The 11324-nt window shown below is 55.6% G+C and overlaps 2 protein-coding genes across 2 annotated transcripts; one reads left to right on the top strand and one right to left on the bottom strand.

Annotated features, from left to right (window-relative positions):
- Positions 1–227: 227 nt before the first annotated feature.
- LOC120634122 lies at positions 228–5921 on the bottom strand (the record flags this gene model as incomplete). The annotated part of the gene is made up of 4 exons (XM_039904513.1): positions 228–362; positions 2446–3210; positions 4537–5032; positions 5122–5921. Coding segments are annotated over 4 exons (2196 nt in total), but the record flags the coding sequence as incomplete, so codon positions are not given.
- Positions 5922–7401: 1480 nt separating this feature from the next.
- Positions 7402–8271, top strand: LOC120634121. Its single transcript, XM_039904512.1, has one exon. It carries the CDS (start codon positions 7402–7404, stop codon positions 8269–8271), a length of 870 nt encoding a protein of 289 aa, XP_039760446.1.
- Positions 8272–11324: the final 3053 nt, after the last annotated feature.

Raw genomic sequence — 11324 nt, 5'->3', positions numbered from 1 at the left:
GGGACTCCCCCCTCTGGGGTATACCCGAACTAAAAACCACCACGGCATGTCCCTCTCGTTGGCTTTGCTAGACGCCCGGGGAACCCGTTGTATACTTCCCAGGCGTCTGCCAACTGCCCCAGCCGAATGCCGGGGCTCCCGCGCTAAAAAGGAGGGGATCGGGACAGCGTGATCCCCCCCTTAGACAGTGAGGAGACTAGTATAGTGGCGGGTAGCTAGCCCAATAGCTACCCGCCGCCTCCCAAGGGAAGCTGGCGAGCGGCAAATTGCCGCCGTCTTCTTCCCCCCCGTCTACGCCGAAGCGGATGTGCGTCTGGATCTTCTTCGCGCACCCGCTCCGCAGCCTCCTTCTGCAAGATGACCTCTTCGCAGAAATCGGCCACAGCGTCCCAAGACGCTTCGCTGCTCAGCATGGCAAGCACAACGCTGGGCAGCGAGAGGTCCCCGCCGATTGCCGCCACCAGAGTGCGGCGCTGTGTGTCCCATTTACTGCATTCTTCTAGGGTGTGCTGAGCCGTGTCATCCACAGCGCCACACTCATGACACGTCGGAGTTGGTTCCCTTCTCGCGACTCGGTACAGATAATGGCCAAAGCAGCCATGGCTGGTTAATACCTGCACCAGTCGGTATGATAGCACCCCATGCTTGCGACGGGACCACAGACCCAGTACCGGGCGAATGGCCTCTATGGTGCGTTTTCCATAGAGGGCATCCGCCAGACCAGACTTCCTGAGGTATGTGGAGAAGATCTTCCTCATTGCCGTCAGGAGAAACAGCAACCCGACGCCGCCAAGCCCAGACTTGAGCAGGACCACCCAGGCCCCGTTACCCCAACAACCCTGCCCGGTGCAGGATATGCCTACCAGGCAGCTCTTGCTAATGGCAGAAAGGGGAAATCCGGGGTTAAGAACCCGTGGTGTGGCACTGTTTATGGATAACAGCTCTGAGAGATTGGGGATAGGCTTCTGCATCGCGAGCGACTCGAGCAGGGTGATGATATCGCCAGGACTCGCAGCGCTAGCGAACGGAAGCACTTCCAAAAATACAATTCGACGCAAAATCTATGAAGCCCTGCCAGAAGTTACAGTAGCTCAACAACCCTGTAGAATATTGCGCACAAAGAACAAAGTTCCCCCTTGATACCGGCGTCGAGCACCGCGACATCGACGAGTTCCGGGAGCTCGGCGAAACGGAATCATCCCGGCGCGAGTACCTCGCAACAACAGGGGTACGGGCCGAAGCTCCGCCCCTTACTGCAACCGCCCTGTTGCTCCGGCGTGAACGCGTCTGCGGCCCTGGAGCGCCATCCCTCCCCGATGACAATTCATCCGCCATCTCCGACGGTCCACCTGTCTGTAAAGCCAGCAGGCCAACAGTCAGGGACAGCCAAACTTAACAATTAACAACAACAAGTGAGAAAAACAATAACAACAGCCAACAGTCAACAGAACAAGATAAGAAATAACAACCTGTGGCCCTTAAAAGGGCCCTTTGACAATCCCCCTATCCCTGTTTAAACTACAATAACAATAACAATAACAAACAAAGGCAACCACCCACAAAAAACAACCGCAATCCAACCTAAAATAGACTTAAAACTACAATAACAATAACAATAACGATAACAACAACCACTGACAACAACAAATAACAACAACAACCGCTGCCACTACCACTGGCCCTGAAAAGGGCCTTTGAAAAACCAACGAAACCAACTTTCAACCTCCAAAAAAAAGTTCATACAAAGCGTCAGGATTCGAACTCAGATGCCGCGATATATCAACCTAACCTCAAAATATTAATGTTCATCACACAAACATTTTCCAGTTGTGGGAATCGATCCCACGACCTTCGAGTCAGTAAGCTGGGTCTCTGCCCACTGCTCCACTCGGCCGTCTAAAAATTATGCTCCAGGTGAGGCCCGAACTAACCTAACCTAACCTAACCTAACCTAACCTAACCTAACCTAACCTAACCTAACCTAACCTAACCTAACCTAACCTAACCTTTTTTTTTTTTTTTTTTACGTGGGGAATCCTCATGGATACCAACACACCCGGGGAGGTGCAATGGTTATGTCGGACTCTTACCGACTAAACCCCACGGTGTTCAAACACTTCGCCTGGTGACTGGGTTACGGGAACGCTTTCGCACACGACCGCGACCCAGCCAGCGGCGTCCGCTAAAGCGGACCCTTCTCCGGGGGCATTTCGTGCCCCCTCATTCGCCAAAGGCGCACTTTGAACACAGAGTGCGCCTTCCAGCACGAGGACCTATCTCCCACGGGCGGTAAATGTCCCCGCATCTATCGCCCGGAGGTCCTCCTTATGGAGGCAGGCGGCGGTCTTGTGCAAGCCGCCTGCGCCCGACTCTCCTGCGGCGGATCGGCTGGGAGTCCACGGCATCCTCTCTCAGCCGCTCCGCAGCCTCCTTCTGCGTCATCACGTCTTCGCAGAACGAGACTATCGCATCCCAAGACAACTCACTGCCGGCCATGGCCCTGACCACAGCCGGCAGGGAGAGGTCTTGTCCCACTACCGCCACGAGTGCGGCCCGCTGCACCGCCCAGCTCGGGCAATCGGCAAGCGTGTGTTGCGCCGTGTCCACAGCGCAGCCGCACTCGTGGCACTCCTCGGTAGGTTCCCTACCGGCAATCTTGCACAGGTACTTTCCGAAACAACCGTGTCCTGAAAGCACCTGCGCAAGGTGGAAGGTCATCACCCCGTGTCTTCTCTCCACCCACTGCTGAAGCACGGGGCGAATCCCGTCAATAGTCCGCAGACCGGCACTGGGCGACTCGAGCCTCTCTCGCCATTGGCGAAAGAGCTCGGCCTGCGCTAAACGCCGCCACCCAGTGACCCTCTCCGGCGAAGGGTGTTCTCCCCGCATGCGGACCTCCACCCTTCGCTCGTGCACACACGCCAACACCTCCGCATCCAGGTCCCACGGGGGTGTCCCTGCCAACGCGCAGGCCGCCTCGTGCGAAATGGTGCGGTACGCTCTGATCACTCTTGCCGCCATGACCCGTTGCGGCCTTCGCAGTAGGGTCCTATTACGGGCGACAAGAGCGTCTGCCCAGATCGGTGCTCCATACAGGGCCATCGACCGCACCACTCCTGTGTACAGGCGGCGGCAGCCAACGCCAGGTCCGCCCAAGTTAGGGAGGAGCCGACTCAGCGCCCCTGCAGCCCCGATGAGTTTGGGGGCAACCTAACCTAACCTAACCTAACCTAACCTAACCTAACCTAATCTAACCTAACCTAACCTAACCTAACCTAACCTAACCTAACCTAACCTAACCTAACCTAACCTAACCTAACCTAACCTAACCTAACCTTTTAAAACTAGTTTGGATTCCTTTAGACCTCAGCCCACCGGCAACTACGACTAACTAAACACTGATCTAGCTATCTGGCTTTCATCAGTGCATCAACAGCAGCATAACTAGTATTAAAATAGTAATGAGTTTTTATTAATGCATATATTCACATTAAATCTTGAATCTAAAGTCTAAAGGTGTCAAAACTAGATTTAGGTTAGGTTAGGTTAGAACATGAATACGAGGGGTGCCTTTAGGCTAAAAGATAGCCCAGCCTGCGAATGTGACCCAAACGAAACAGAAACTGTCGAACACCTTATAGTAGAATGCCCAAGATTCTCGAACCATCGCTACGAGCTCGAACATCAAATCGATCGGGAAATCTCAACTAGAAGCTTCCACGATCTCGTAGCGGATCCAGAGAGAAGACCAGACTTCCTGAGGTATGTGGAGAAGATCTTCCTCATTGCCGTCAGGAGAAACAGCAACCCGACGCCGCCAAGCCCAGACTTGAGCAGGACCACCCAGGCCCCGTTACCCCAACAACCCTGCCCGGTGCAGGATATGCCTACCAGGCAGCTCTTGCTAATGGCAGAAAGGGGAAATCCGGGGTTAAGAACCCGTGGTGTGGCACTGTTTATGGATAACAGCTCTGAGAGATTGGGGATAGGCTTCTGCATCGCGAGCGACTCGAGCAGGGTGATGATATCGCCAGGACTCGCAGCGCTAGCGAACGGAAGCACTTCCAAAAATACAATTCGACGCAAAATCTATGAAGCCCTGCCAGAAGTTACAGTAGCTCAACAACCCTGTAGAATATTGCGCACAAAGAACAAAGTTGTCGCAATATTCAACTGGAATCTACTGGAACCACCATTTGCCAGGGCCAGCTCAGTACTAACATCATTCTGCAGCACGGGCGACACACCTGCCCGAATAATTAGCGTCGACGCCATGGCGGTGGGCTATACAAAAGGAACAATAGAGGACTACCTTGGTTGCATAGACGCATCGAAAAAGCACCAGGTAGTTGTCTACGAAAACAGGGGAGAGGACCTTAGTTACCTCAAACCCAGGAAAAAACCCAGCGAAACACCTGACTGGGAAAATGTTCCACCCACCATCATGGTTACTCAGGAGCGGAAAAGCGGCGCGGAACAGCTGACACAAAAGTGGCAGGAGGCCGAGAAAACTCAAGGGGAGTCCTCCCAGACAACCTCTGCGCCGACACGTGCCTTTAAAACAGCCATCAGCACGTTCAAATCGGCAATAGCAAGCATGTCTGGCGAAAAATCAAAAAAGAGAGCCGAGTCAATGACGCAAGAGGTGGGCAGTGCACTGGCCGCTTTCTTGAAGAAGAGAATCCTCGAACAAGGCAATAAGATAGCGAAGGACGAGAAGGAGCCCCTGAAATCCTGGAAAGCACCCAAAATCACCTGGGTAAACGGAGTTCCTGGCTGTGGGAAGACCACCTGGATAGTGAGGAACTTCGAGATAAATCGTGACGTGGTTCTAACAGCAACCACGGAGGCCAAAAAGGATTTGAAGGAGAAGCTGCAGGCAAAGTACGGAGCGGCATCAACACTCAAAGTCCGCACCATGGCATCGGTCTTGGTAAATGGATTCAAAGAGCAAAGCGAGAGGCACTGCGAGCGCCTCATCGTGGATGAAGCTCTCATGAGCCACCCAGGATCGATAATTATGGCCGCGAAACTTGCTCATGCCAGCGAAATGCTCATAATTGGCGACGAAAACCAGGTGCCCTTCATCGACCGTAGTAACGCTTTCTCATTAAAGTAAACCTCAATTCCTCCGTCTTTGGAAGGGCAACTTTGAGCCCCAACATGCCAATTCGGGTGACCATCAGCTCGGTGGCCACCGTAGCCCTCCTCACCGACTCCTCATAACTGCTTCCCCGGACGGCAACCATGGTGTCGTCCGCGTAACAAATAATTACCATCCGGGGCAGCAGAACCGGACGAATTGCCCAATCAAAGCCCAGGTTCCACAGCAGGGGTCCGAGAACCGATCCCTGCGGAACCCCACAAGCCATACGCCTCTCCTGCCTCGCCCCGTCCTTTCCCTGATAGACCACTACCCTTTCCTCCAGGTAGTGCCCTATCATTCGGCGCAGGTACAGGGGCACCCGATGATATTGGAGCGCCTCCTCTACCACGCTATACGGCAGGGTGCCAAAGGCATTGGCGATATCTAGTGATACCGCCAATACCCCGTCGCTTTCCTTCTGCGCTCCTTCGCAGAAACTTTTCAGAGCACCAACGGCATCTATCGTCGACTTGCCTACCCTAAAGCCGTACTGGTGTTCCGAAAGATCAGGGCCCTGCAGAGCGAGGTGCTGGTTAATACGAGAGGCCAGAACTCTCTCCAGCATCTTGCTCACCTCATCAATAAGGACAATTGGTCTGTATGCCGAAGGAGAATCAGGAGAACGACCCTCCTTCCGCAACAGCACCAAGCGTCCCTGTTTCCATACTCTCGGGAACCGCCCCGCCTCCAGGCAGTCATTAAATAGCTGCCTAAGGTGGCTCCCGAGGTGCCTCAAGGCCAGCGCCAGGACTCTTCCCGGGACTCCATCCGGTCCCGGTGCCTTCTTGCACCGCCGCAGGTGGTTCCACGCTTCTCCTAATTCATCCTCTGTGAATGGAGGGGCTTCTATCGACTCTTCTCGCTCCCCGAATGATGGAATCGTCATAGTCGGGGGCGTAAAAGCTGGTGGTTGAGGAAAGAGTCCAGACACCACCCGATTAAGGAGCTCCGGCTCCATGGAGTTCATGGATGGGGCACTCCGCATCTTACCTCTGACGATGCGGTATGGCCGACCCCATGGATCCCTATTCAGGGTTGCCAGGAACTCCTCGCTGGCGGAGTCCTTGGCATTAGCGATGGCCACCTGGAATGCCCTTTTTGCCCTCTGGAGCTCTTTATATAGGCGATCCTCTTCCGGCGCGTCCAGTGGCCTTCTTCGGCGGCAACGGGTGTAAGCCCGGCGCGCCCGATTACTGTCGCAACGGAGAGCAGCAATTTCTTGCGACCACCAGTAAACCGCCTTCCGGGCTGGGAGGCACCTGGTCCGGGGCATCGCTGCATCACATACCCTCGTCAATGCGATGCGGAAACGCCTCGCCCTCTCCTCAACGTCAGTCAGCACCGGGGTGGCTGCGTTCCAGGCCTCAACAATGGCTCCTTCCTCCACCATTTCCCGGTCGAGGCGGGCTAGGGACCATCTCGGAAACACTACTCTCCCTCCTCCGGTCTGACTTTGAGGCAACGAGCAGGATGCGGAGACTCTCCACCGGATGTACCGATGGTCTGACAGAGTCTCCACGACCCAAAGCCACGACCCAGGCCCGGCCGGGAATGCCGTCGGGTCCCGGAGCAGTGTTTTTGGCTCGAAGCCGCAGCAGCGCCGCCCTCAGTTCTCCCTCGGTGACTTCGGGCGCGCCCGTAAAAGACGCGTCCGCAGCACCGATGGGTGGCGCCATACACGGTGGCTCCAAGCCATCCCTCCTGGGGAACAGAGTCCCCACCACTAACTCCAGTTGCTGAGGCTGAAGAGATTCAGTTAGCGGTGGGGCCCTGGGGCGAAGCTTACGCCTAACCATTTTGTATGGCCGGCCCCAGGGATCGGCGTCGAGGCTAGCCAGCATCTCCTCCTCCGCCAGATTCTTGGCTGTTGCCACTGCCACCTTCAAGGTCCCGACGGCTTCCCGGTAATTGCCGTACAGGCGCTGCTCCGCGTCTGCGTTCCGCTGACGCCGTCGTCTGCACCGGGTGTACTGGCGTCTCGCAGCCACGCAAGATTTGCGCAACTGCGCTATTTCGCTGGACCACCAGTACACTGCACCCCTCGGAGGCTGAGGACCGATCCGTGGCATGGCCGCGTCGCAAACTTGCAACATGGCCTGGCCGAGGCACTCGGCTTCCTCCTCACGTCACGTGCCCGGGGACAGCCCATCGAGGGCTGTCCCCGGGCACGGGTCGGCTCACTATTCGGGTAGCCGCCGGGATGGAGGAAACCTCGAACCGAATGTAGCGGTGATCCGAGAGGTTTTGGGCAGAAAATGGTAAGGGCCTACCGAACGGTCTCCTTGAACGCCGTTCTGCTCCTGGCGGGGATACTTCCCCTCGATCTCAGAGTTTGGGAAGCAGCCTCTCTGTATGAAGTGAGAAGGGGTGTTACTCTGCCGGAGCTGGGGGACAGGGAGGTAGAAAGAAGTGCCAAGTATGCCACACTACCACATCCGGCAACAAATAGAGACTACAAATTCACAAGCCTCACGGATCAGGAAGAAGTAAACAGGCACAACGATCAAGCAGTGAGAATCTATACAGATGGTAGCAAAATTGAGGGCAAGGTTGGCGCAGCAATATCCATATGGAATGATGTGCCTGAAACCAAAGCCCTCAAGCTAAAGCTAGATTCTCACTGCACGGTCTATCAGGCTGAACTTCTAGCAGTAGAAAAAGCGACCACCCTGATCCTAGAGAGCCAAGAGCAGACGTTCGGTATCTACAGCGTCTCCAGATCATTCCTCGAGGCGGTGATTGGTGGACATTCCCTCCACCCCCTAGTGACCAAAATAAGAGGCAATTTAAATAATTGCCACTCCCAAAATAAAACTGTTTCGTTATTTTGGGTGAAAGCCCACGCAGGGTTGGAGGGTAATGAGAGGGCCGATAAACTGGCAAAAGAAGCAGCGCTCAACCTCAAGCGCAAACCTGACTATGACCAATGCCCGATTTCATTCGTCAAGCGTCAGCTTCGAATAAAAACAATGGAGGAATGGAATCTGAGGTATAGATCCGGCGAGACAGCTGCAACGACGAAAGTGTTTTACCCAGACGCCATCGAAGCATACCGGGAAATCCGAAAATTGGAGCATACGGCACTACAGACGCAAATTCTAACCGGACATGGTGGGTTCTCATAATATCTGCACCGTTTTAAGTGTAGGACTTGAGGTTGTTGGACTTCTGAGTCTCGCACGTTATCGAGGAGACCGCACTCCTGGCCCTGTCGATGAGCTCGTCTTTTGTTTCCTGGATTTTTTGAATTCTTTTGAGTTTTGAATCCTCATGGATACCAACACACCCGGGGAGGTGCAATGGTTATGTCGGACTCTTACCGACTAAACCCACGGTGTTCAAACACTTCGCCTGGTGACTGGGTTACGGGAACGCTTTCGCACACGACCGCGACCCAGCCAGCGGCGTCCGCTCCGGCGGACCCTTCTCCGGGGGCAATTCGTGCCCCCTCATTCGCCAAAGGCGCACTTAGAACACAAAGTGCGCCTTCCAGCACGAGGACCCACGGGCGGTAAATGTCCCCGCATCTATCGCCCGAAGGTCCTCCTTATGGGGGCAGGCGGCGGTCTTGTGCAAGCCGCCTGCGCCCGACTCTCCTGCGGCGGATCGGCTGGGAGTCCACGGCATCCTCTCTCAGCCGCTCCGCTGCCTCCTTCTGCGTCATCACGTCTTCGCAGAACGAGACTATCGCATCCCAAGACGTCTCACTGCCGGCCATGGCCCTGACCACAGCCGGCAGGGAGAGGTCTTGTCCCACTACCGCCACGAGTTCACCGCCCAGCTCGGGCAATCGGCAAGCGTATGTTGCGCCGTGTCCACAGCGCAGCCGCACTCGTGCACTCCTCGGTAGGTTCCCTACCGGCAATCTTGCACAGGTAATTTCCGAAACAACCGTGTCCTGAAAGCACCTGCGCAAGGTGGAAGGTCATCACCCCGTGTCTTCTCTCCACCCACTGCTGAAGCACGGGGCGAATCCCGTCAATAGTCCGCAGACCGGCACCGGGTGACTCGAGCCTCTCTTGCCATTGGCGAAAGAGCTCGGCCTGCGCTAAACGCCGCCACCCAGTGACCCTCTCCGGCGAAGGGTGTTCTCCCCGCATTCGGACCTCCACCCTTTGCTCGTGCACACACGCCAACACCTCCGCATCCAGGTCCCACGGGGGTGTCCCTGCCAACGCGCAGGCCGCCTCGTGCGAAATGGTGCGGTACGCTCTGATCACTCTTGCCGCCATGACCCGTTGCGGCCTTCGCAGCAGGGTCCTATTACGGGCGACAAGAGCGTCAACCGCCATCGACCGCACCACTCCTGTGTACAGGCCGCGGCAGCCAACGCCAGTTCCGCCCAAGTTAGGGAGGAGCCGACTCAGCGCCCCTGCAGCCCCGATGAGTTTGGGGGCCAGGCGCCGAAAGTGCTCCTCGAATTTCCATCGGCTGTCGAGGACGAGTCCCAGGTACTTCATCGTTGACTCGGCAGCGATGGAAACTCCTCCCACCACCAGATTCGACCCAGCTGGAGGTGCCATCCGAGGCCCGTGAAAACACAAAGCCTCAGATTTGTTAAGGGCGACCTCCAGCCCCAACCGTCAGATCCGAGCCACAACTTGGGCCACCCCAGCGGTCGCCAACATGCGTGCCTCCCTAAAGGTACCGCCAGATTCTTGGCTGTTGCCACTGCCACCTTCAGGGTCCCGACGGCTTCCCGGTAATTGCCGTACAAGCGCAATCCGAGAGCGCCTCCTCATCCTGCAGAACCTCCCAGCCCGACACACGGCGCGCCAGGATGGAATCTGCGAACGTCGCGTCCACAATGGACCCACCCCCGCAACACCTCTAGGCCCGTCATAACCGCCCACTCCTCGAGTGCCTCACCACGAGCATCGGTCGCCGGGGATCCCCACGCAGTAGACTTTGCGTTGAGATCTCCAACGACGAGTACCCGGCAAGGACGACTTCGGCCGATAAGAGCCCCGATCTCGACCAGGAACTGTTCGAACTCGACCAGAGCTCTGTTCGGCGAGAAGTACGCTCCGACCACTAAACGGATCTCGGCAGTGCAAAGCGCCCTCATGTGGCCAAATTCCAGGCAGCGGTAGCACCGCTGGGGCCGCTCGTCTAGCACCTTGACTTGGGTTGACACCCAGCCGACGAGCAGCCTGCCACCCTCAAGCACTTTCTTGGCTGCTGCCACTGGACAACGCAGCCACACTGTACCCAGGCCCCCCGCGTCTTGCCTGATTTCTCCCGCCAGCACTTGCTCTGGAGGACAATCGCCAACTTTCGCCACAGCGCCAACGACATCTCCTTTTGAGACCGAGTCATCAAGGCCCGCTATGCGCATATCAGCACATTTAACCGGCCTTGAGACTCGAGCGATCTCCTCGCTGACCACCTCCTTAAGCCTGAGGGCAAGGGCATCCGCCTTTTCGGCGCTGGAGGCGCCAGGCAGCTCGAGAATGCGTCCCCCAGTAGCAGCTTAAGCAGTAGGTAGGAGTAAGAGTAGCAAACGGTTCCCCTGGTTTGCCTTCTAGAACTTGTAATGGTAATAATACGTGATAGTTATCTTGCCCTATTAGCAGCTGTGGCTTATAATATTCAAGATTAAGTTGATTTTTAATTTGAGAAATATGTCCATATCGTGAAATACCTAAATTAGAGGTATCTTGAGCAGGTAAATTCAGATCGCTAACGCTATGCGCCGTAAGTGTAAATAGCTGGCCGTCTTTGTTGGATGCAGTGAAATTTACTATCTCGCTGTCGCATTCTAGCTCATTAGTGTCCCATGCGCCGCGCACACGCATAGTTTTTCTATGCCCGCGTAGCCCCACTCTTGCGGCTAGTTCCGAGTTCATTAGCGTTACAGTTGACCCGTCGTCGAGCAACGCGGCAGTTGTTACAGTTCCCATCGGTCCGTGTATTTGTACCGTTACAACCTTTAATAGTACCTGACGATTGTTTTCTTTAATGTGCGTTACTTGTTGTGCTTCGGTAGTGGGTTCGCGTTCAGAAGACTCGTGTAGGCCCGTAGTGTTATCATTTCCCGTACTGCTCTTCTCATAATGTAACAATCGGTGATGAGCCTGCCCGCAATTGTTTTTATCACAAGCAGGCGCCGGGCAAATATCCCTGTCGTGCTTCGTGGGTGACAGACATTTATAACATATACCGTACCGCTTTACGT

This window comes from Pararge aegeria, chromosome 23, assembly GCF_905163445.1.
Source record: "Pararge aegeria chromosome 23, ilParAegt1.1, whole genome shotgun sequence".
Classification (NCBI taxonomy): Eukaryota; Metazoa; Arthropoda; class Insecta; order Lepidoptera; family Nymphalidae; genus Pararge; species Pararge aegeria.
The sequence above is the reverse complement of the archived record's forward strand: the minus strand, read 5'-3'. Positions and strand labels throughout refer to the sequence as shown.

Bases quoted from the DNA above. Each gene is read 5' to 3' on its own strand.
- LOC120634121 (XM_039904512.1), top strand. From the start codon at position 7,402: ATGGTAAGGGCCTACCGAACGGTCTCCTTGAACGCCGTTCTGCTCCTG.